Source organism: Pleurodeles waltl, chromosome 4_2 (genome assembly GCF_031143425.1).
Source record: "Pleurodeles waltl isolate 20211129_DDA chromosome 4_2, aPleWal1.hap1.20221129, whole genome shotgun sequence".
In the NCBI taxonomy this organism is placed as follows: Eukaryota; Metazoa; Chordata; class Amphibia; order Caudata; family Salamandridae; genus Pleurodeles; species Pleurodeles waltl.
The window spans coordinates 972,376,104-972,402,189 of NC_090443.1; the positions used below are offsets into that span (position 1 = coordinate 972,376,104).

Here is a 26,086-nt window from a genome sequence, read left to right on the forward strand (position 1 = left end):
AGGAAGTTCCTTTTTGCAGTCAAACATATCGGCAAACATGCAATTATCCATGTAACAGAGTTGATGACCAAGGTGGTAACAAAACTGCCCCAAGGAGGGACAAACATAAAGGGGCATATTTATACTCCGTTTGCGCTGAATTTGCGTCGTTTTTTTCGACGCAAATTAGACGCAAAACTAACTCCATATTTATACTTTGGCGTTAGACGCGTCTAGCGCCAAAGTTCATGGAGTTAGCGTCATTTTTTTGCGTGAACACCTTCCTTGCGTTAATGATATGCAAGGTAGGCGTTCCCGTCTTAAAAAATGACTCCGATGCTATTGCGTCGGATTTATACTCCCGGGCAAAAATGACGCCCGGGAGTGGGCGGGTCTAAAAAACCCGCATTTGCGCCGGATTTTAGCACCTGGGTCAGGGCAGGCGTTAAGGGACCTGTGGGCTCAGAATGAGCCCAGAGGTGCCCTCCCCTGCCCCCAGGGACACCCCCTGCCACCCTTGCCCACCCCAGGAGGACACCCAAGGCTGGAGGGACCCACCCCATGGACATTAAGGTAAGTCCAGGTAGGTATTATTTTTTATTATTTTTTGTGGCATAGGGGGGCCTGATTTGTGCCCCCTACATGCCACTATGCCCAATGGCCATGCACAGGGGACAGAAGTCCCCTGGGCATGGCCATTGGGCAAGGGGGCATGACTCCTGTCTTTGCTAAGACAGGAGTCATTTCAATGGGGGATGGGCGTCGGAAAAAAATGGCGCAAATCGGGTTGTGGCGATTTTTTTGCCTCAGCCTGACTTGCACCATTTGTGGACGCCCATACGCCATTTTCCCCCTATGCCGGCGCTGCCTGGTGTACGTCCTTTTTTTATAACGCACACCAGACTGCGCCGGTGGCTAACGCCGGCTAACGTCATTTAATAAATACGGCGCCCGCATAGTGCTTCAGAATGGCGTTAGCCGGCGCTCATTTTTTTGACGCAAAACTGCGTTGGCGCAGTTTTGCGTCAAAAAGTATAAATATGGGCCAAAGTATTTACTAATGATAACAAATGATTTTTGAAAGGCAAGCCCATGAACGAGTGACACTGTGGAGAGCAAACACCCTCTCCAACCCCACCGTGATTCGCACACTGGTTGTATTTACAGGTAGCTCTCTGCTGGGGAACATAAATGTTTGTGGCCTGAAGATCACTAGGGGGTTCAGGAATCTCATCCTAGCCTAGAGTTTGTCCTACTGATGCTGCCTGCTAAGGGCTCAGCTCATAGTTGACCTCGGCAACAGTGCTTAGTTTGAGCCAGTGGTTTTCAGTGCTGGGCACTGGCACTTAATTTTTAACACCAGCACTTATGACAGTCCAGCACATGTTGGCGGTGTATGACTAATTTTGAAATTAGCAAAACAAAAGATGTTAATATTGTCGTAGTTGGACCCTTGCTCTAGGCAAGACTGCTGGTTTAAGGATGACAGTACTTATGTTTGTAGGCAACTATGCCAATCCTACAACAAAACTCAACTGTCGTCCCAATCCTTACGGCTCACAAGCAGTACCTCACCAAAAAAAAAAAAACAGTCAAAGGTGATTTGTGGCAGCCTTTGCACATGGACTCAAGAGTGTGACATCTCAGGGAGCGTCGTGGTTAGACATAGATACAACATGTCTCAATCACACACAGGCAATGAAGAAGATGCAGTAAAGTTTCAATAGGTTTTATTTTAGTAAAACTGCAATCTGCGAAAAGTTGCATGGACTGCAATTAGGATAATGAACAGTGAAAGAAACAGAATGGTAAAGACAACAGTCATTAATAGAAAGACCCCCACCATCTTGCAATATCATGAAATAACATGAAGTGTGATATGTCCTAATACCCTCGCATGGTAGGCCTAACCTCTAACCTAGAAGAGAGTTAGGTATGTTAAATCTCAATCTGCCAATGCCATGTCCATGAGAAGAGCCCCCAACCCCTGGTACCTTGGAATGAGGTCTCTAGCTCAGACTCCGTAGAGACAAGAAGACTGGATCAGCGTCAAAGTGGCGTGCAGCGATGGCATGTGGTCGTAATCCCTTTGACTGTCTGATACAGTCAGGAGTATTTATACAGATCTACTTGGACCCCTGAAGTAGGTTTGTTCCCAAACAATAGATAACAAGGCATGCTTGGGATGGTAATTAATATAAATAATTCCCTCGAAAGCATGAAAAGGGAAAGTACCTAAAGTGAACACCTACAGTTTGTTTGTCTTTGTCGCCTGATCTTGACGCCTTAATGCGGGGAAACTGATAATGCAAACTAAAACATGGGCCTAAGTCAAAACAAGGCAGCCATCTTAAAATAATTAATTAAATAAATGCGCTAAAACAGAGTAAGCTAAGTAGGGGAAAAGTCACTGGGTGACAGGGGCACAAGCCTGCAAGCCATAGGCTAAGCTAACTCCTGTATCCCATTAAAACAAACTAGGATTCACTACACCCTCCCCATTGCTGTAACAAGTATGACGCCATATCTGGATGCCACCGAAGGTGAATGAATCCAAATGCTAAAAATGCTCTGGACTAAAAGCTAAAAGCATAGAAACTGGCTACGAAATCCTCTTAAAAACATGTTAAAATCAATAGCTAAAAACATATCAAGAGATATGTCGACCATGACAAGCACAGCAGGCCAAAGTAAGGACAATAAATGTATACTTTGAATTTGGCATAATAAGCCAATCATCAATTTATTTACAATAGTCATGTTCCTGAAGAGTATCACCTGAGACACTGAATGGAAAGGACCCCAAGAAAGAGGCCACAACGTCAGATGTTAGATCGATCACAGGATGGGCAGATTTGTCCACGGAGCAGTAGTGCGTAGTAGTCTCTTGTGCAGGTGCACCTGCAGTAGTGCCATCCTCCATAGTGTAACGAGCCAACTCGGTGAGAAAGGAAAGCTCATAAGAGTCCTTGCGAATCAGCCTTAGTCTGAAGGGGCACGACCGTGAATGAAGCCTTATCGGGGACATCAGCAGATCTTGGGCCACAGGAGGCACTGGCGTAACAACAAGACACACTGTAGGCAAATGTTCAAAGAGGCACCATACACAGCGAAAGACTGGTTGCACGCACCATAGGAGTGGTCGAAATGACAATGACCAATCATGCTCCAATTCCACCAGCAAGGAAGCATCAAAGATCTGAACCATGCGATCACGGCACAGTTGAGCTGGTGGCAGCGGCTCCATTACTCTGTGTAGCTGAAAAAGCACAACCACTGCTAATCAGAAGAAATAGCAGCAGTATCCCGCCAATCAATGCCAAAATAATTGGAAAGCCGCCAAACACACTTGAAAAGAGTGAATGGATGGCGGATGGGATGACTCTGAAGACAGTCTGGAAGATGGACACGAATCCAGACCCAACAGCCTTAAAGAAATGGACAATCCCGACAGTGCTCGAGGCGTTAAAAAGTACTTGGGGAAGTTGGTATTTAATAGGGATTGTATCTCGGCTGATGATCTTGCAATCTGCAGAGCATACATCTCTCTAGCTGATGTCAACGCGACCTGTTTTTGAAACAGTAGCACCTTTAGTCTGCTCAGCTTGTCATAATTTACATTAATAGTATCAACATGAGGCCACATGTCTGACACTTTTATCTCTTGTATGGGGGAGAATAAAACTTGTCCACAACACGTAACGATTTTAGAGACTGAAGTTGCGTAGGCAATTCCTGGCCGCATACCGCAACAGCTTTGGTCGCTCAGCACCACATAACTTCCATTCGAAAGCACATGAAATGCCGGTCGAATCAAGGGGATGGGAGTACCCATCAGAAAACAGGCCAAGTTTGCGACCCCGCATTGCAAAGGCCGTGAAGGGACACCTGCTTGCAAATCATTGAATGACTAAAAGTAGTCTCACATTCTCTTCCGCTAAGAAAGACCTCTGTTTTGCCGTTCAGACACATAATCAAAGGGCAACTCCCACTCTTCTTTAATATAGCTATCACCCAGTTGCTCGTACCTGCCTACAGCAAGATGTTTCAGATATTTCGAAAAACGAAAAGTGGAAATGGGCATTTAATGATGCCAGTTAAGAACCATACTGTGAAGGACTCTCTGCAAATGTGAAAGACAGCTTTTCTAACTTCTCTATATGAAGCATGGTGAAACTTGCTTCCTTTTTAGCCGTTGTCTGCTGTTCTTTGGATAAATTAAAAGTAGTGAACAATTCACTACCGTTAATGTATTCCCATGGAACTTAGCCTTTTTTCAATGTCTGTAACGTCCAACCTAACTGCATGATGGAACGCAGCTGACTTTGTCCATGATATAAACAGGACATGTCTGTCTGAATGACATCTATCACAGATGACACTATGGGCCATATTTATACTTTTTGACGCCAAACTGCGCTAACGCAGTTTTGCGCCAAAAAAATTAGCGCCGGCTAACGCCATTCTGAAGCGCCATGCGGGCGCCATATTTATTCAATGACGTTAGCCGGCGTTAGCCGCCGGCGCTGTCTGGTGTGCGTTAAAAAAACCGACGTACACCAGGCAGCGCCGGCGTAGGGGGAAAATGGCGTATGGGCGTCCACAAATGGTGCAAGTCAGGCTGAGGCAAAAAAATCGCCACAACCCGATTTGCGCCATTTTTTTACGACGCCCATCCCCCATTGAAATGACTCCTGTCTTAGCAAAGACAGGAGTCATGCCCCCTTGCCCAATGGCCATGCCCAGGGGACTTCTGTCCCCTGGGCATGGTCATTGGGCATAGTGGCATGTAGGGGGGCACAAATCAGGCCCCCCTATGCCACAAAAAAAAAAAAAAAAAAAACTTACCTGGACTTACCTTAATGTCCCTGGGGTGGGTCCCTCCATCCTTGGGTGTCCTCCTGGGGTGGGCAAGGGTGGCAGGGGGTGTCCCTGGGGGCAGGGGAGGGCACCTCTGGGCTCATTCTGAGCCCACAGGTCCCTTAACGCCTGCCCTGACCCAGGCGCTAAAATCCGGCGCTAATGCGGGTCTTTTAGACCCGCCCACTCCCGGGCGTCATTTTTGCCCGGGAGTATAAATACGACGCATATGCATCGGAGTCATTTTTTAAGACGGGAACGCCTACCTTGCATATCATTAACGCAAGGAAGGTGTTCACGCAAAAAAATGATGCTAACTCCATGAACTTTGGCGCTAGACGCGTCTAACGCCAAAGTATAAATATGGAGTTAGTTTTGCGTTGAATTTGCGTCGAAAAAAACGACGCAAATTCGGCACAAACGGAGTATAAATATGCCCCTATGTTTGTCAGTGAGTAAATTCTGTTGCACAAAGTGTTCATGCCATTATCGACAACAGCTAAACCCTTATCTACGTTTTCTCTATCCATTTGCCTTAAGTGCGTAGCAGCCTTGATCTGAGAAATCTTCCAGATCTCATTATACATAGCATATATGAATCTTTTAGAGCGTGGTTTTCTAGGACCTAGCAAAAAGTCCTGCAAGTCTACATCTTCAGAAAGAGTGTTAAGATGTTATTTAACTGCGGCTAACGTGTTAGACTGTACCCATTGTTGGCACAGTTTACCCACACTATGGGGGTCATTCTGACCCTGGCGGTCATGGACCGCCAGGGCCGGGGACGGAGGAAGCACCGCCAACAGGCTGGCGGTGCTTCAGGGGCAATTCTGACCGCGGCGGTAAAGCCGCGGTCAGAAAAGGGAAACCGCCGGTTTCCCGCCGGTTTTCCCCTGCTCCAGGGAATCCTCCACGGCGGCGCTGCAAGCAGCGCCGCCATGGGGATTCCGACCCCCTTCCCGCCAGCCTGTTCCTGGCGGTTTACACCGCCAGGAAGAGGCTGGCGGGAACGGGTGTCCTGGGGCCCCTGGAGGCCCCTGCAGTGCCCATGCCAAAGCAGACACTGAAAATCGCGACGGGTGCCACTGCACCCGTCGCACACCAGCAACTCCGCCGGCTCCATTCGGAGCCGGCTTCATCGTAGCTGGGGCTTTCCCGCTGGGCGGGCGGGCGGCCTGCCCAGCGGGAAAGTCAAAATGACCGCTGCGGTCATTTGACCGCGGTACGGTCTTTTGGCGGTCTCCGCCCGGCGGGCGGTGCCCGCCGCCCGCCGGGGTCGGAATGACCCCCAATATGTTCTAACTATACCTGTGTGTTGACCCAAGATAAAGCTAGGATCTGGCCGGCTGATTTTAAAACCCCTTGAGGAATTAAAAAAAAGGTGCCTGACATCCATCGGTGTCCATCGGCTAAATGAACCACCCGCCGGGACAGGAAAGTGAAGAATTATAAGTACCAGCCTGAACCTTTGCATCTAGCTCTTCCTTGGTGACATTCAAGAAGAATTGCCAATCATTAAACTTCACAGGTGTAGGGATACTGGGCGTGTACATTTCTTTCATTTTTGCTAACCTCAGACAGGATGTCTGATGAATGGTGTAATTTAAAAAGATCATTTGCACAGGAATCAGGCATGCTGTAAATAAAGCTCCCCTACCCTGTATTTGCCAATCTTGTGTTTCCCATACACTTTTTAAATCAACAGTGTTCTTCCAGTATTCGTAACCTTCAACTGTGAGACCGGAAACAAAGGACTCTGAATAAATCATCTTTGTATCGGTTAACAAAATCTTCCTAATGTTTGAAGGAGGTAACTTGAAATAATATAACACAAAATGTTTTGTGTCATGCCCAGACAAATAAGTGAACTTATCTAAATAGCGTTTTGGGCTCCCTACTGGTGGTGTAGAACAGTGCTCTCACTGTGTGTAGTTAAGTACTGGTGTGTGTCTAGTAGCGCGGCGAAGGTAGTAACGTCCTCAGTTATTATAACAGAACATTTCCCCATAATTCATTTTCTGTCTATATATATCATCACTTTCAAACACTGAATAGTCCTTCATTTCAGTTAACATAGAATCAACTGTCTGGGCATCCCAATCATCAGATACAACACCAGGTGTAATGACATCTGTCATAGAAATTTTGAATACATAGGGAATTTGAATCACCTCAGTAGGCCCGTATAAATCAAATGGAACGTTGTCCCACACAATACTATCAGGAATAGGCACAGCTGAAATGTTCACAAGGGACAAGTCTCTTCAGACCTTATGTGAGGAATGATATGGAGCTAAGACTTCATCCACAAGCTCAACTGAGGAGCGTTAAGGAAGGTAATGACCGTTTATAAGCAAAAAGAACACAGTCACGAACCCAATCCATAGGAACAATGCAAAACATGTCAAACAGAACCATAAATAGTTACATGGGTGAATTAAATAGTTATTTTTAAGCCACTGGAGTGTATGAGTCTGAAGAAAAGTCATCAATGTCGATGAAATAACCAGAGGCAGTCTCTGCAAATACGGGAGCAGGTGCATTACTGGTAGATTGATCCACGTCACATGGAGGCGCATGGTAGATGGTGTCATAGTTTAGTGTAGTGTTGGTGTAAAAAACAGCCAAATCTTGGACAGGTGCTTTTATTGATGTGGTAAATGGAATCAGCAAGAGATCATTTTCCAACCTCCCCATGGTCGAGGAGCTGTTTGAAACATTGTTGGACATTGTTATGTAGTCTGAAGTAGTGTTGTTAATTCTACTTTGAAGAGGTATGTCCTGTTGGGTAGTGAGAGGGGATTGGGAACTACCAAAGAAACCTCTGGGTCTACTGTGCAGGATCGGCCACATGGTGAACTTTGACGTCATCAATGGAAATTAATCTGTTTGCTCTGGAACCAGGCAGTGGTGGTGAAGACAGTTCTGGTACCTTGTACTCCCAGGACTGGGACCAGTGCTCTGTAGAATGGACCGAATTCCTTCTTCACAGCGATCTTCTCACGAACCAGATCCCCGACTTTGCAGTGGAAGTTGTTGGTAAATCCCTTATTCCAAATGGGCAGCACTGGCGGATATTTATCATCACAAAATTACTGAAGCTCCTGTAAGACAGTGAGACGTTCATGTATGTCAAAAGATGTGCCTGCTGCCACCAAACCAGGGCCATCAAGATCTGGGACATACATAGGTATCCCAAAGAGAACCTCATAAGGAGTGTGTCCCCCCAAGGACCGTCTTGGCAGATTGTTCAGTGCTCTCTGGACCTCATATAGGTGATGAAGCCAACTGCAGCCAGAACCTAATACTCTAGCTGTTAAGGACTGCTTTAGATCACGGTTTTGCCTCTCCACTACCAAACTTCCCTTGGGATAGTATGGTGAGGGGTAATGGAGTTCAACACCCGTCGTCCATGGTGTCCCTGAATGCCTTAGAGGCAAATGCAGGGCCCTGGTCCGAATGGAATGCTACAACCGCATATGTACCGGTAAAGATCAGCAAGTCTTTAATAACAGTTTGAGCGTCAGCCGACCGCTGAGGCCACACTCACAGGAATCTAGAACAACAATCAACAGCAACTAAGATGTATTTGTATGCACCATCAGGTTGGAGTGGACCGCAATGGTCCAGGAACAAACTAGGATTCACTACAATATATAATATATTAAAAATAAGTAATACCTCCTGCTAAGACCCTTCTAAGAGCTTTAGGGCAGCCTGGAATAGTCTGATTTGTCACACTTGTAGGAGTTTGGTGGTTATTGGTTGTGGTAGTGCTGTCATTGGCTATGCAGGGTGGAGCAAGCCAGAGCAGCCTCCTAACAAGCGCCCATGCACTTTTTTTTTTAATACAAATTAAGCATTGTCAGGCACCATTGTTGCAAAAGCCCTATGCAGTGTCTTGATCAATCTGTGTGACTCCCACAATGAAACACGTCCTATCATGTCCGACTTAGATGCTTTATTTGGTGATTACTTCAGTTATGCATGCAGCATGTAATGATGTGAAGACTTGCTCACAAGCAAATTGTTTTTCTTGTGGGTCAAAGAAAATTCAAGTTACCAAAAGTCTATTTTTCGTCTCTAATGTGCCCCTCCCTGTGCAATCTGTGGGAAGCTGAAAGGCGTACTAACAATCTTAGTTAGTCCACACAGCTATTAGAAACCGCATGCTGTAGACTGTAGACCAGATTACAACTGGCAGGATGGCACAATGACCTGACGTGTGCTAATCTGAAACTCACAAGTTTGGGTCTTGGTAAGGCATGTCTGTGCTCAGCCAGGCTAAGGTTGAGAAAGGAAGATATGCTTGTTGTGAAATGCATGAGCATGAACTTCTCTCCAAGCCATTCTTAAACTGAGGTAAGAAATAGCATCAAATTTGATGGGCATGGACAGGTGATAGTAAGCCCTGGTCCGCAACAATAAGTGCCTCCGGGATCTACCGGCACAAATTAACCACTGGTTCCCAAACATATTGCAAGGATTTAGCAAGAAGACAGCTGATGAGGTGCAGCTGCAACCTATAGATCCCACTCATTAAATATTGTTGATGATATGTGGCCATCTTTAGACAGCCTTAGAAGTGCCAGCGAGGTATTTTCAAACAGAGACACCCTATTTCATGTTATCCATGTGTCTTGCACCAGAGTTTCTATTCTTGCATCACCACTCAAGGGGAAGGCTTGACTGCTCACCCTCACTGACCTCCGAAGTACTCATCATCAGCCTGTTGTTAAAAACCTTCTGCGAACTTCCTGTTGGGCAAATCCAAGTGCTGGGGAGTTTGGTATTTTTGCATTGTGAGACTATATTAGTTGAAATACTTAGAATGATGAGTAACTTAGAAAATCGAACCCTGTACACTGATTTTCTTGGTTTTCCCTGATTTGGGGCACTTTTTTCCTGGGAAAATACTTCCAGGTTCACTGGTCTAGTGAGCCTTCATGTTTTAGGTTGAGTGCACAAGCGCTTCCGACCTGTTGTCTTTCTGTTGAACCACGCCTATGTCACGCCCATCACTTTCATTCATTCATGGTCTTGCCTTTTAAAACTCCCTTGATTTTATATGTAAAAGGCATGCATTCGTTATACCTTTTCCAGTGTTTAGCCCCTCTTGAGAGCACCGGCCAATTACTGAAAACATACGCAGCTCCATGTTTTCCACATGGTTTCTGGACTACTTTTTCTTTTTAATTCCTACACCGCACGCTCTCGCTCTGCAGTAATAGAGCGCCTTTATACCAGTTTATAGCTGGACTGCCCATCGAGTTCCCACTGTATAAAACTTGAAAGCGCCATGCGCGCGACTGAAAAACAGAACAAACAATGACAATTGTCATTGTTTGTTTTTTCAGTTACGCGCATGGCGCTTTCAAGTTTTATCCAGCAGAAACTCAATTAGCAGTCCCGCTGTATAAAACCTGAAAGCACCATGACCGCGACTGAAAGACAAAACAAACAATGACTTCTAACTGGTAGTTTCTTGTTCTTTTTATATTTGCAGGGGGAGTTTTATATTGCGCAAACAACCTGATATTATTGAAGCACTTTTTATAAGCACAAGTTACATTACACAGCTACATATTGATTTCTTGGTAGGCATGGGAAATTAAGGCCCTCATTCTGACCCTGGCGGTCGGCGGAGAGACGGCGGTCGGACCGCGAACAGACCGGCGGTATTAAAAATGGCATTCTGACCGCGGCGGTCCCCGCCGCGACCGACCGCCACTTCTCCACTCCGACCGCCACGGCGGTCATGACCGCGGGGCTGGAGTTTGCGCACTCCGGCCCGGCGGTCGTCCCAAGACCGCCAAGGGTATTATGACCCTGCCTACCGCCGCGGTTTCTTGCGGGCGGGAACCGCCGTGCGAACCATGGCGGTAAGCACTATCGGGGCCAGGGAATTCCTTCCCTGGCACTGATAGGGGTCTCCCCCACCCCCCACTACCCACCCGAGTCCTCCCCCCACACCCTCCACCCCCCTGCCACCCCCCAGAGGTGGTACGAACCCCCTCCCCACCCCCACCCCGACATGCACATACATGCACCCCGACATGCACACACCCCCAACATGCACATATACACACCCCCTACACACACATACACAACGGGGACACATACCCGCACACATACATGCAGACATGCGCACCTGCCGAACAGCACACATTACCCATAGACACAGCAGCACCCCCCGCCCGCATACACGCACTCACACACCCCCTCTACACACTCACACGCACACCCCCATGCACGCCCACATCACACAACACCCCCCCACCCCCTCCCCTCACGGACGGTCAACTTACCTTGTGCGTTGGTCCTCCGGGAGGCGACGGGAGCCATGGGGAGGTGACCGCCAACAGAAGACCGCCAACAGAAGACCGCCACACAGAAATGTGGGTCGTAATTCTGTGGGCGGTGTTCTGCTGGCGTGGCGGTGGAGGTTGACCAGTCTCCACTTTCCCGCCGACCGCCAGTGTGGCTGCTGGCGGTTTTCCGGCGGAACGCTCCCAGCGGTCAGAATGCGCACAGCGGCATACCGCCGCGGTCGGCGGTCTTCACCGCGGCGGTAACTCGGCGGTCTTGCGAAAAGACCGCCAAGGTCAGAATGAGGGCCTAAGTAATTTGCCCAAAAGCACAGGAAGTTGAGCTGATAGCGAGACACGAACCTAGTTCACCAGTGCTTGCTTTGTCCCCAGCCCTACCAACCTTGCCATGTTCACAGTGTTTGGTGAAAAAATTGGTCCAGATTTATGGTGGCCTAACCCCATTCCAATGCCACATTAGTGTCAGTTTATTTTACTCTAATGTGGCGTTAGAAGGGCAAAAACAGTGTCATGCATAATGTATGCAAGGGGGGCATTCTGGCGCTAGGGGGGCAGTAAAAATGGTACAAAGGAATCTATGAGATTCCTTTGCACCATTTTTATTGGCATTTTTTAAAAGCCTGCTAATTGCAGGCGTTAAAAAAAGAGGCTCCCATTGTGTTCAATGGGCCTCTGAGTGCTTTGCAGGATTAGCATCGAAATTTTTTACGCTAGCCCTGCAAAGCACTGGACTAGTGTAACAAAATTTTGATACTAGTCCCCCTGACTACCACCATGGTGCGCCATATTTTAAATACGGCGCACACATGGTGGCGTTAGGGGGGGCATTAAGGGGCGCAAGAAAAAGTGGCGCTTCACTAAGTGCAGCACCACTTTCCATAAATTGGGGCCATTCTTTTTACATTGGCGTATTTATGTGCTTTCTTTAATTTATGGGAATTTTTGGATTGTTTCTGGTCGAGTCTGCCCTGCCTTATTGCCCCATCAGAGGCATTAATCATATGCTTTATTTCTTTAGCGATGTTTTTTTTGTGTTGACAGAAGTTTTGTAAATCCCAGATCTGCTGTTGCGAATAATAGTGCATCCACAATTTTAACTAAAATGCTTGCTGCTCGCTAACTGCGGTAGGGAAAGAAAAGAGCTCCTTTATGTCTCAACTGTAACAATGCCATCCCAAACACTAAGGGGGTTATTCTAACTTTGGAGGAGGTGGTAATCCGTCCCAAATGTGACGGATTTACCACCAGCCGTATTACGAGTTCCATAGGATATAATGGACTCGTAATACGGCTGGTGGTATATCCGTCACTTTACCGTCACTTTTGGGACGGATTACCACTTCCTCCAAAGTTGGAATAACCCCCTAAGACACACACATTGTAAGCATTGCATCAATGGAAACTGAAAATGGCTCAGAAATTTCATATTCAAAATTCTAAATCTTGTGTTCAATCCCAACCCTGCTGTCCTTTCTCAACTGCCTCTATATAATCATTAGTTTCTATATGGAATAGGCTCGGTCCCAAGCCCTATCAGCCTTTCAGAGGTATTATTCCTTTGGAAATTTTTGGATTGTTCAAGGATTTTCTGGGCCTTTTTCAGATACAGCATTTTACTTTAATTTTATTTGCAAGGGGAATTTTATATATAGCACAAACTCAACCATAAGATATTGGAACACTTTCTGTAAGCACAATTTATATTACACAACTACGCATTCATTTTTGGTAGGCACATGGATATTAAGTAATTTGCCCAAAAGCACATGATGTAGAGATGGTGCAGAGACTCGAACCTGGTTGACCAGTTCCAAAGTCGGCAGCTCTGGCCATTACACTAATGTGATAACAGGACAAAGGAAACAATTTATTGTAATGTTTCAGTACCATACAAGTGGCTTTATTCCCAAACTTTCTGGCCTTACTAAACCATTAGTTTATAATTACCAGTTACTGGCCATTCAAAAGCAGCAGTTTATTATTCTCACCCTTACTGGCCTTTCTCAGCCGGCTGTATATAACCTCTGGATTCTTATTTATGATATTATTTTATTATATATGTGATTGGATTTGCAATTGCGTGAACATTACCACATCTGGTTAGTTTCAGGCGTCCCTGTTAACCTTCTCCGCCCCCCACTGTTCACCAGCACAAATGTCCTCAAACAGGATTCAGGGAGCGGCTGTTAATCACTGTTAGAAATGGGGTCTCTAGTTGGCAGTCGGTTTGCACCCTGTCCAAGTAGGGACCCTCACTCAGGATAAGGGAGATACCCGCTCAGAAAACCTCTGCTCACCCCCTTGGTAGCTTGGCACGAGCAGTCAGGCTTATCTCAAAAGCAATGTGTAAAGCATTTGCACATAACACACAGTAATAAGTGAATTCGCTACAAAAGGACAACACACCAATTTTAGGAAAATAGCCAATATTTATCCGTGTAAAACAAGACCAAAACGATAAAATCCAACACACAGTGTTAAAGATATGAATTTTCCAAGATTTACTCAAAAATACAGTTCCTTGAAGTCGATAGCTCCACCTGGGGCTATCATGGCGTCGTGATCCACAAAACAAACAGTTCAGGCCAGCCGCGGCATTGCAGGACAGCTACAGTGGTGGAAAGACCTGCAACACAGTACCTTTGGAATTGCAGGGCATCATGATCCTCACGGTGAATTCTGGAGGGCAGCGCGCTGATGTCGTGTTGTCGGTTCCGTAGTCGGTACGGGGGTCGTCGGGCCCTTGAAGTCACACACGTTGCAGATCGAACTCCGGGCTGATGAAGTCAGGAGCGCTGGCGTGGATGGCGTCGGGGCTCCGGTGCGAAGCGGGACGATGCGACGTGCAGTGCCCCCAGGTCACGCTGCAGGCTGCGGCTCAGTGACGGCGTCCAGCAGCATTGGTGAGACCAGGGCTGCATTGTGAAGCGGGGTGGTGCAACGTTCGGTGTCACCAGGTCGCAGTGCAGACAGCGTCGTCGTCATTGCTTAAGCATTTTCGTCGGTAGGCCCAAGCCAGCGGTGTGGGATGGTACTTCGTGACCCTCACAAGTAGTGTCCACAGGCCACGGTGCAGGCAGGGATGCCTGGTGATGACAGTGGAGTAGGTGGTGCTGGCGTCGGTGGACCGGGGCTGTGGGACGGGACGGTGCTTCGTGCTCCTCAAGAGCGGTGTCCACGGGCCACAGTGCAGGAAGTGGCGCCGGTGTCAGCAGGAGCCTCGTCGTCTGGGAGGCCCAGGCTGCGGTGTGAGCAGGCGATGCTGGAGTGTGGGCCCACAGATCGCGGTGGGAGCACCGGGTTGGTGAAGTCGTCTGATGACTGTGTTGGTGAGACCAGTGTCACGGTGCAAAGCAGGGCAGTGCGGCTCCGTGCGGCGTCTGCAGGTCATGGTGCAGTCCAGCCACTTCGTTGGCGCCATTGCAGTGGTTTTTCTTCTTGAAAAGCACAAAACACGCAGTTCCCAGTGCTGAGGGTCGAGGAAACTGAAGTCTTTGGTGTCCCTTCCAGCAGGAGGCAAGCTCTACTCCAAGCCCTTGGAGAACTCTCTCAAGCAGGATACACAGCAAAGTTCACCCTTTGCACTTGTTTCATGCAGAAGCAGCAACTGCAGGCCAATCCAGCAAAGCAACACAGCAAAGGGACAGTACTCCTCCTCCATCTCTTCAGCTCTGCTCCTTGCAGAGGATCCTCTTGATTCCAGAAAGATTCTTAAAGTCTGGGGTTTTGGGTCTTCTTCTGATACCCCTTTCTGCCTTTGAAGTTGGCAAACTTCAAGGCAAAGTCTCAAGTGTTTGCAAGATCCTTCCTTGTCCAGGCCAGGCCCCAGACACACACCAGGGGGTTGGAGACTGCATTGTGTGAGGGCAGGCACAGTCCTTTCAGGTGAAGTGGCCACTCCTCCCTCTGCCCCAGGCCCAGATGGATCATCAGGATATGCAGGTTACACTCCAGCTCCTTTTGTGTCACTGTCTAGAGGAGAAGTGTGAACAGGCCAACTGTCAAACTGACCCAGACAGGGAATCCACAAACAGGCAGAGCCACAGAATGGTTTAAGCAAGAAAATGCCTACTTTCTTAAAGTGGAATTTTCAAACCCACAAACTAAAAAACAACTTCACTAAAAGATGTATTTTTAAATTGTGAGTTCAGAGACCCCAAACTCCAAATTTCTATCTGCCCTCGGGGGAATCTGTGCTTTAAGGTTATTTAAAGGCAGTCTCCATGTTAACCTATGAGGGAGATAGGCCTTACAACAGTGAAACCCGAATTTGGCAGTATTTCACTGTTAGGACACGTAAATCACACCAGTACATGTCCTACCTTTTTAATACACTGCACCCGCCCATGAGGCTACCTAGGGACTACCTTAGGGGTGCCTTACATGTACCAAAAGAGAAGGTTTGGGCCTGGCAAGTGGGTACACTTGCCCGGTCGAATTGGCAGTTTAAAACTGCACACACAAACACTGAAGTGGCATGTCTGAGCCAGGTTTACAGGGCTACTTATGTGATTGGCACAGTCAGTGCTGCAGGCCCACTAGTAGCATTTGATTTACAGGCCCTGGGCATCTCTAGTGCACTTTAATAGGTACGTACCAGTAACCCAAACTGCCAATTATGGATAAACCAATCAACAGGATAATTTACCCAGGGAGCACTTGCACTTTAGTACTGATCAGCAGTGGTAAAGTGTGCAATCCAGCAAAACATAAAAACAGGAGGTCAGCAAGCAAAAAGACAGGGGAGACACGCCAAAAAGCTGCCAGGTCTAACAATCCCCATGTCCGCTCCTCCAGCAGAGCACCAGCCAAGTACACAATAATTCCTCTTGGTTAGTGTACGTCCGCTGCGATGCAGGTACTATTTCTTCTACCCCCTCCCATTCCCCTTGCCCTCTTTGTCAAGGCATGTATTTTTGTTGTTTACCTAGCTCGTACCAGCATGGCGCCTGCTTCTATGCAGCTCTCACACCTATCTAGTCACCATGTCACATAATTCCACCTCACAAATACACTACACACCACACAATTCCACCCCACACAATTCCATGACTAGCAATTCCAATTCAACCTACATAATTCGACTCCAAACCACATACATCCACTCCACACCAAAACACATAGTTAAAAGACATGGGCCCTCATTATGACAGGCGGTAAATGGCGCCTACTGCCATATTATGACCGTAGCCAGAATTCCACCAGAAAGATGGCGGAATTCCGGCTACAGTCATGGCGGCGGACGGCGGTAAGGTGGCACTGCTGCCAGCAGCAACCCCACGCCAGTAGACCATCGCAGACCGTATCATGAGCCATGATGCTGCCTGGCGGTGTTCTGCTTGCGGAGGCTGCTGCTGGCAGCAGCCCCCCGTCCCGTCTCCTGTCGGAGGACCCCCTGCAAGCAGGTAAGTCTGGTGCTCCGACAGGGGAGGGGGTTGGGGGTTGTTGTGTGTGTGTAGGGGTGTGTGTGTATGTTTCTGTGTGCGTGCATGCGGGTGTGGGGCGTGTGGAATGCATGTGTGCATGAATGGATGTGAGTGTGCATGTATGTTGTGTTGTGTGAATGCATGTGTGCTGGTACTTTTGCTTGTGCTTGTATGTATGTCAGTGGGTGTGGATGTGTGCGTGTGCATGGACGTATGGTTGCGTGGGTGAATGTGGGTATGTGTGTGTGTATGCCTGTGCATGTAGGTGTATGTCGGGGCTCCGAAAACCATGGCGGTGGGTGGGGTCATATTCCCATGGGTGGCCTAGTGACAGCCGCAGGGGCTGGAGGCTGTAGTCTCCAGCCCGGTGGTCGTTACCGCCGTGGCAGTCGGTGTGGTACATTGGCGGTTTGGCTTTTGCTAAACCGCCAATGTCACAGTATGGCGGCATGTACCGCCAGCCTATTGGTGGTACTACCACCGCTATAACACCGACTGCCGGGGTCATAATGACCCCCATTGTCATTTACGGTGCCAATAGCTCTAACTCTTTCAAATGCAACACCAATTGCACTGAAATGCTTGTTTAAGATGTTCATCACCCAGATCTTTTGAGACATCAGGTGTCCTCTAAAATTACCTTTGAAGTGTGCTGTTAGAATTACTGTGATCCTTACAAGTGTTACAACATTTGGTGAAAATAAAAGACACTTATTTCTCATTGAATGATGCCTAGAGGTTGTAGAACAGGTTATCGTGCATGTCAACTTACGTCAATCAGAAGGCGGAGGGCGATATCGTCCCGGACTCTCCCATCTCTCCTGGCCTGGGCTGCCAGGTTGGTGAACCACACACAAGGGATCCAGTACTTGTTGAAATCTGAGTGGAGGCTATCAAACTTCTTGAGTTCATCTCGCGTCATGAATCCTGTAACGGATAAGTCAAGGTTATGGCCATGTATCACTGGGTCAGGCAGTGCACTCACTCATCGCTTGTGTCTCTGGATGAGTCTCTGCTGAAGTCTTTGCAATATTTTGAAGTCACACACTTTGTGCTTTATTGAGCATCGAGGCAGGATTATGATGCTAACATCTAACAAATAAAAGACAAGAAGAAACACCTGTATATGAAAAGAAGAGACAAAGGCTTATCTAGGTAACCAGACAAAATGCTCCCTAGGTAAATATTACAAAGACTATTAGACCGACATATTCTTGAAAACTAGACTATTAGATAAATAGACTATTAGATAAATAGACTATTAGACCAACATATACTCGAAAGCTAGGGCAAAATAATTCAATGAAAAAAATCTAAATAAAGCAAAAATAAGTTACAATGATAGCTGAGTATTTATGTGTCAGTAATGTGTGACAGTATACGACAATAAATGGTGCAACCTTATATGACACCAATGGCTGGGGCCTTGTATGACATAAATGACTTTGTGACGAGCAGCCCTTTATTTGATGCCACACCTAAATCCGTCATTATGAGTTTGTCCCTGGACCTGCTAGGCAGAAGTTTATTATGGCAGCGGCCGTGTCTACTTTGCTGGGGACACGTTGACTTTGCTCAGGGCATCCATCAGCGATGGACCAATGAGGGGCTATGGATATGTGTCAGGAAATGACCTGCTTCCACCACGTGGTCCATTGTGGGGAACCTCTTGAGCACTCTTGTGCTGACTGAGCGAAGGATGAGCACTGAGGATAGGTTTGCATAGCGGATCAGGGTGCGGCGGAGGATTCGGCCTCTTTCGTCACCGCCGTGTACGCTGCTGGAGACGACACACATCAGCTGGTCTGGCAGCGGGATGCTGGTGTACTGCCCCCACCACCTGTTCACGATCAGTGTCACATAAAACCCTGCAAAAGAAAACAATATGAAGGGTTATAGTGCCTTCATGGTCAAAGGAGAGGGTCAGTGGAAGCAGGCTCTTGCTTCCGGTAAAATTAGAAACAAGTTCTTGTGATAAACTATACTTTTATATACCTATGCTGTGCTGAGGTGCTGCATACATCGATTCTCCACAACAGATTTCCTCCCAGAGCCATGTCGCGTAGTAGTTGTAAACTAAGGGCCTCATTTACAAAGAAATGATGCAGCTTGGCGATGCAAGCTAGCTTGCTGCGTCGCTCTGCATCATTTTGAAAGTGCAGAGATGTGTCGTTTTTAAAGAAATCCGACGCATCCCGGTACTTTCTTAAGCGCTGGCACACAAACTGCTGCCTAGCGTCAACGCAGGTACCCTTGTGCCGTGGTGCAATGGTGCCTGTGTTACAGGGATGATTATGTGCAGGAAGGGGTACATTCCTACACATAAACAATCATGAACGGCGTTTTCCTCTTTCTATGTGTGCTGCAGAATTCAGAATGCAGCACACATAGGAAGAGGAAAAAAACTGAAAGAAACTATGTTATTCTCTCCATTTCTCCTCTTTAACATCACCCCCGAGGTGGCATGGAGTCTGCGCATTCCCAGCTTTGTAAATCTGGGAATGCGTTAGGTTCCGTCAGGTTCCATGGGTGTTGCATTGGAACTCCCACAGCAACACCCATGGAACGCCTCTTTCACTCAGAGTTATGCGTGAAAGGGGGCCATATTAACAAGGCCATGAAAAGCCACTGAAGGTGGCTTTGCCTGGCCTTGTAAATATGGGCCGACACACTGCGCTACCAAGGCGTAAAAAACATGACGTTCCGGTGGCGCAGTGTGCTGCTAGGGCCTGGTAAATGAGTCCCTAAGCCTTTTAACCTAAACCAGGTTACAAGGGATTTAATCAATGCATTGCAATAATATCACACTGATTAGACCATTAGCAGAATTGTTTTAATCTGTCAGGTCATGGAAACTTGCATTCTGCGAGGCAATAACTCGGGTTTTCTCATCAGTTATTGCTGCACTAGGGATGGGAGGTCAGTTTGAAAGCAGGGTGTAGTAACATGTCATCTGACCTTTGCACTGCGGTAATAAATCTGCCCATGTTTGTTTATTAGTACACTTGCACAAATAACTGTGCTATCAAACCACATTTTCACTGGCATGTCATAAACCTAATTATATGACAATAATAAATCTACCTAAAACCATCAAACCAGTGGGTGAAAATGTTCAATCCCTGTTAACCCAGTGTTTGTCCTACTACACTATCTTGTTTCATTTGAGAAACCCATTGAGGTCTAGTAGGGTTTATGAGTTTATCCTTTCTAGTGCTCTCATTCACGGACATGTTTGACTTCAGTTAACTGCTCTGTCCTGGATGCTGGTGATGAAAAGACAGCTCTCTTTGTTAGTTCTCAAGAGACTCTTGGAAGAGGAACTTGGTATACGGCACAGAATAATTCTGTTATAAGTTAAAGTAGGACAAAAGGCAGACTATCTCTGCGCCGGGATACCCCTCGGGTGAAAAGTGCACTTTACAAATGTACAGAACATAAAACAACACAACATAACACAAAACATACCACAGAACAACATAACACTACACAACATAACATAACACAAAAAATAACAGAACATAACACAAAACATAACACTAAAAATAACACAGAACATAACACAAAACATAACACAAAAAATAACACAGAACATTACACAACATAACACAAAACTTAACACAAAAATAACACAGAACATAACACAAAACATAACATAACATAACCCATAGCCACTGGAATTAAGTGGTTCTGCGTTCGTGGTATTTTCCACAAAATTATACATTTGCCACATGTGACACATAATCCAGCCTCAATTACATAATTTCGAGATGTTAACCAAAATGTTTATTGCTCAAATAGACTAATTTACTAAAAACGGTGCCACATATATTACATTTTGCAGAGGTGAATTGGTCACCTTTCTGTCACTGATTGCTGTAGTTAGTTGTTAAACCGATATTAACTGGGTGCAACCTTTCCCCAGAAGTATTACCACGAATAACACTTAGTTTTAAAGTAATACTACCACAAAATCTGCCACATTACACTGCATAGTTTTTTTTTTTCTTTCTGCATAATTTAGTCCGCCCCGGCGTATTATTCCCTCCTTCTCTGCCGCATAATTCCAGTGGCCCTGAATATAGCCAAGGCTATACATGAAGTTAAACCCGCATGTCAACAATTAGGCAGCCCAACAAACATTGAAGACCGTAAATACCCCATGAAAGTTGAGGCTCTGAAGCTAGTGGCGAACTCTTAGCTCACCAGAGCTACTCGCAGATTTAGATGTGGAATTAGGATGAATCCGTCTCAATACTGACCTCCTAGGATGTGCATGTCACACCTCCAAGGTCCTCTTCTCCTTCCAGAGAATCTCACTGTCTCGCGCTCCATCTGCTGAAGGTTTATACCAATCCTAACAGTGCTGGACCTCTTGGACAATGGGACAAAGCTGCTATGCCAACAATAAGGCTTTCATTGTGTTCCGGGATGCCTGGCTCATTCTGTGGGTGCGCATATTAATGAATCTCATGGGATTGCACATGCAAGGATCCCACACACCAGGAGCAGAAGGAAAGCACCCATTGTACCTGTGGATGGGAAGGCCCGACTAGGGATGGGAGGTCAGTTTGAAAGCAGGGCTTAGGCTCCTATAAAATCGGTTTATTTATTGAACTGGAAATGGCGCATCATTGTTGTAAATGTTCGGAGGCCTCAATGAGAGTGCTCCATGGGGTGAACAAACCTATTGAACAACTTCAAGGCTATGGCAAACTGGCTAGGTGTTTGAATGCAGCTCAATAGGCAATCCCTATTCCTGCAGGTGATAGCTTTGCAGAGGTGTGCTTCATTGCTTGGTGCCCAGTTTACCTGTGGCGTAACGAAACTTGAGGGCCCACACCCCACTCAATCCAGTCAGGAGCAATCAGGCCCGGGGTCTGCCGCCCATGCATAGTGTCCGCCACTGCGTGGTGCGTGACTGTGTGCACAAGTGCAAACTAACTGGTCCCAGACCCAGTCAGTAACACTGTTGAGTCCAACGCATCTCACGTTAGTATAACGCATTCTGTACTTTGTTGCGCATCAGCGCAAGCCCCTGGAATCATCTCGCTATTAAAGGTATCAGCTTCACCTCATTTAGTAAATTTGTACTTTACACAAAGGCATGCACAGTTCTCTCTGATGAGCCAGCTCACTGGGGCCTGTAGCAGTTATTTAATACACGATTTACAGGGGTGGTGCTCCTCACTCCAGGTGGTATTGTGTCTCTTGGATGAACCGCCTGAGAGCCTCCTTCAACAGTGAATGGGTAAAGGTAAGGGTGTACCCACATGCGCACTGTGCAGCTTGTTGCTGCGCCTCAACTAAGAAGCTAGTACCTAAGGAAAGAGTGGTGCAGGTGTCGAGCACTCCCCCAACACAACCCCAGTTGTTGCACTGCAGAGAAGCGCTCCCTGGAGATTGCCATGTACTTCTGTTCCTTAATCGAGGCAGACGCCATGAGCTTCATAGATGAGTCACATGTGAGACCCCATGCTCACTGGCCTTGGCTGAGGCATGCACAACCCTATGCCTAGGGTGACCAGGCATCCCAGATTTGCAGGGACAGTCGCGGTTTTTCACCAGCCACTTATCAGACCAGTGCTAAAGATGGCCTGGCCACTGAAAGCATTGTGTCTCAGCTGACTGCAGGTGAGGACGGCAGCCGTAAGACAGGCCGGGTACACAGAGCACATTAGACCACCTCATGTTTTTTGTGGTTTTATATAGCGTGACCTTGACCTGAAGGTATTGAGCACTGGATAGGTATAGCATAAGAGCAGTGCCAGATTTGCGTGGGAGCCTGTGCTGGTGTCCCAGGGACTGCTGGGACACCATCACCATCCGGAGAGAAGAAGAGTGAGGCGGCCTGCTGGCGGCAGGACAGATACTTAAAAAAAAAAAAAAAAGTATTCTTTCCCCGTCACAGAACCCCGCCCTCCCCCCCACCCTTTTTCAAATTTGTGTCGACCGCCACTGTATAAGTCAGTGTACTGTGCTGGGGGGGCTATTGTTACGCTACTGCAGTTTACTGACTTCTCAAATGCACACGCTTGTAGCACCTCAGTTGTGTGACAGGCAGACTTGGCCAACACTCGTCCTTCAAACATGGCAATGTGTGACTTTGACCAGAGGCGCAGCAGCAACCTGTGCAGTGCACATGTGGGTACACTCTTAACTTTACCCAATCACTTTTGAAGGAGGCTCCAAGGGGTTGATCCAAGAGACATGATACCGCCAAGAGTGAGGAGCACCTCCCCCTATAAATCAAGCAAGAGATAACTGCCAAAGACCCCAGTGAGCTGGCTCATCAGAGAGAATTGTGCATGCCATAGTGAAAAGTGCAATGTTACTAAATGAGGCAATGCTGATACCTCTGAGTGCATGATGATTCTGGGGGCTTGCAGTGATGCGCAACAAAGTACAGAATGCATTATACTGATGCATGATCTGTGTGACTTGGCAGGGCTGCTGACTGGCTCTGAGGCCAGTTAGTTTTCACTCCTGCATGCAGTCTGGCCTGGCCTCAAGTTTCATTATGCAACTGAATTACAGTTCACTACTAGGGAATGGTTCTGGAATAGCTTCTCACTAGAGCAGAGTTTACACTGCTGGAAGCCAGAAGCCAATACGTATTGTGTGTGTCCTGGTGGTGATATCAAGGTACTGAGGGGCTTCCATGACTTTCTCTGTAGTTTCTGGCACAAAAATGTTAGCAATTACCACAACTTAAAATTAAGGCCCAGATTTATGAAAAGTGGCCCTGCACTTAGTGCAGGGCCACTTTTCGTGCGCCCTTTAGTGCCCCCCTAATGCCACCATGGGTTTGCTGTATTTAAAATACGGTGCACCATGGCGGTAGTCAGGGGGACTAGCATCATCATTTTTTACGCTAGTCCCGCGCTTTGCAGGACTAGCGTCAAAAAGTTTGCTGCTAATCCTGCAAAGCACCCAGAGGCCCGTTGAACACAATGGGAGCCTCTGTTTAATATCTGCACTTAGCAGGCATTAAAAATGCAGATAAAAATGGCACAAAGGAATCTTGTAGTTTCCTTTGTGCCATTTTTACAGCCCCCTAGCGCTGGAACGTCCCCTTTGTGTACATTATGCCTGGCCCAGGCATAATGTGGCGCAAGGGGTTACAAAGTGGTGCAATGCGAGCATTGGACCACTTTGTAAATATCGCACAGCGTTTTTGCCCTTCCAATGTCACATTAGCATTAAAAGACACTAATGTGGCATTGGAATGGCACTAGGCCACCATAAATCTGGGCCTAATTGTGGAAATGTCACGGAAGAGATGGAGGATGACTTCAGTGTGGCTGTCATATGACAAAGCAGAAGAAGTTTGGAAAATGTGTGGGCGGCCATTTTGTATAGCCATCAGAGCATTGGCAAAGAATTCTCCCATCTTCTTGCCCCAGTGTTTGTAAAACAAAACATAGCATACAAGGTAATTTCATGCATTGTTGCTAAGTTACGGAGATCCCTTCAACCAGAATTGAGAAGTTGCGATAATCTCATCAATATATTGGAAATATGGATGTTTTAGTAAAACGTTACTGCTACTTTTGAATGCAGGGGAAGCTGTTGGTGACAACAGTAAAGCTACCACCTTTCCTCCAGTGACAAGAACATCATGCAGTCATGACACCACAAGCAACGGTGTGAACTGCTCCTTCGATATAGAGATGTTGGTCTGGCCAAATTTTCAACTCACAACATCAGGGACATGGAACATTTGTAATGTGGGTGATGCAAAGTTCCAGGACCCTTATGTGCAATGACATTTACACTTTGTCGGTCTGGCTGTGATATGGACAAAGCCTTGCAATAGTACCAGAATATCTAAATGTGGTGGACTTGTCTTACACAAAGGTACAGCCACCGAAAGTTGTGGCAAGCTGGGCCCTAAATTAGTGTCCAGTCAAATACCACTTTTGGTAGCCTCAGAACTACCTGATGGTGGAGACATCGCCGGCTGCAGTATCAGGAACCTTTAAGGCACCCTCAGGCTATTGTGGAGAAACAGAGATGGCCAGCCAGAACTTTGATATCTTTTGGCTGAAGTTCCCTTATCACCATCCTCTAACTCAGGCCACTACTCACATTTCCCCTCCTCTTTACAGGCACTTTTTCTTTCATTGCACTACAAACGCAGCTAATATATGCTCCTAATGTGGCTCACCGAGTTATGCTCTCGCTACTGACATCTGTGCTACCTGTAAGTCATACGTTTGGATGCTTTCAAGGAGAACACAGCCTTTCACCCCTTCCAGATCAATAAACTGCACTCTATTGAACTGGACAGTATTAACACTTGAGAGCGTAGTCAGAAAAAGTGGTGCTGCACTTTTCTTGCGCCCTTTACCATCCCCCTACTGCCACCATGCGTGCACCGTGTTTAAAATATGGCGCACCATGGTGCAGGGTAGAGGGCAACAGTGCCGTTTTTATGACGCTATTGATGCACTCTGCAGGAGTAGTGCCAATATTTTGCAGAGTACATAGGGGCACATTGTAAACAATGGCATGTCCCCTTTTAATGCCTGCTCTGATCTGTTAGATTTCCTTGCGCCATTTTTTCGGTCCCCCAAACGGGAGAACACCCCCTTTGCATACATTATGCCTGGCGCAGGCATAATGTAGCACCAAGGGCTACAAAAGTGGCACAATGCATGCATTGTGCCACTTTGTAAATATGGCACAGTATTTTTGGCCTTCCTAATGCCACATTAGCATAAAAAAATTATACTAATGGGGCGTTAGAATGGCGCTAACGGCTCTTAAATATGGCTCTCAATGTCTGCAATGCGTACAAACCTCGAAAACCACAATATTTGAAGAAATATTAATCATGTGTCTCTTTCTTTGATGATATCTGCAAAACTACTTGTAAGCAATGTCTATAGCTTCCTATGGTCATGAAGACTATGGGGAATATTTAACAGCCCCTAGCACCACCTTAGCGCAGCCATAGCAACATTTTATTTACACTCAGGCGGCGTTAAAGTGGCATTTTCCCCACGCCATATTTACAAAGTGGTGCATTGCATGCATTGCGACATTTTGTAAACCCTTGCGCCACAATATGCCTGCACCAGGCATAATGTATGCAAGGGGCATCCCCCCTGTATGGGGCCAAAAAAATGGCGCAAGGAAATCTAAGAGACTTCTTTGCGCCATTTTTGGGCACTTTTAACACCTGCTCAGAGCAGGCGTTAAAACGGGGCATACCATTATCTATAATGGGCCCCTATGTATTCTGCAGCAGTGGCATCAAACTTTTGGTGCTACTCCTGCAGAGTACATCAATAGGGTACAAAAAATGACACTATTGCCCCTACCCTGCTCCATGGTGCGTCATATTTTAAGTACGGCGTACATGCGGTGGCAGTAGGGGGCGCTAAGGGGCGCAAGGAAAGTGGTGCTGCACTATGTGCAGCGCCACTTTTCCTAAATCTGCCCCCATATGTTCGATAGTGAAATACAAAACTGCTCAGGGGCAAGGTT

The 26,086-nt window shown here is 46.9% G+C and overlaps 1 protein-coding gene across 1 annotated transcript in view; it reads right to left on the reverse strand.

The window, feature by feature from the left end:
• Positions 1–26,086, reverse strand: part of BEST4 (bestrophin 4) — a 171,898-nt gene that overhangs the window by 103,013 nt on the left and 42,799 nt on the right. Inside the window, exons 4-5 of the mRNA XM_069232809.1 lie at positions 18,226–18,459; positions 17,364–17,518 (exon numbers count right to left, since the gene is read on the reverse strand). Of these exons, the coding sequence (XP_069088910.1) occupies positions 17,364–17,518; positions 18,226–18,459 (389 nt within the window). The remainder of the gene's footprint in view (positions 1–17,363; positions 17,519–18,225; positions 18,460–26,086) is intronic.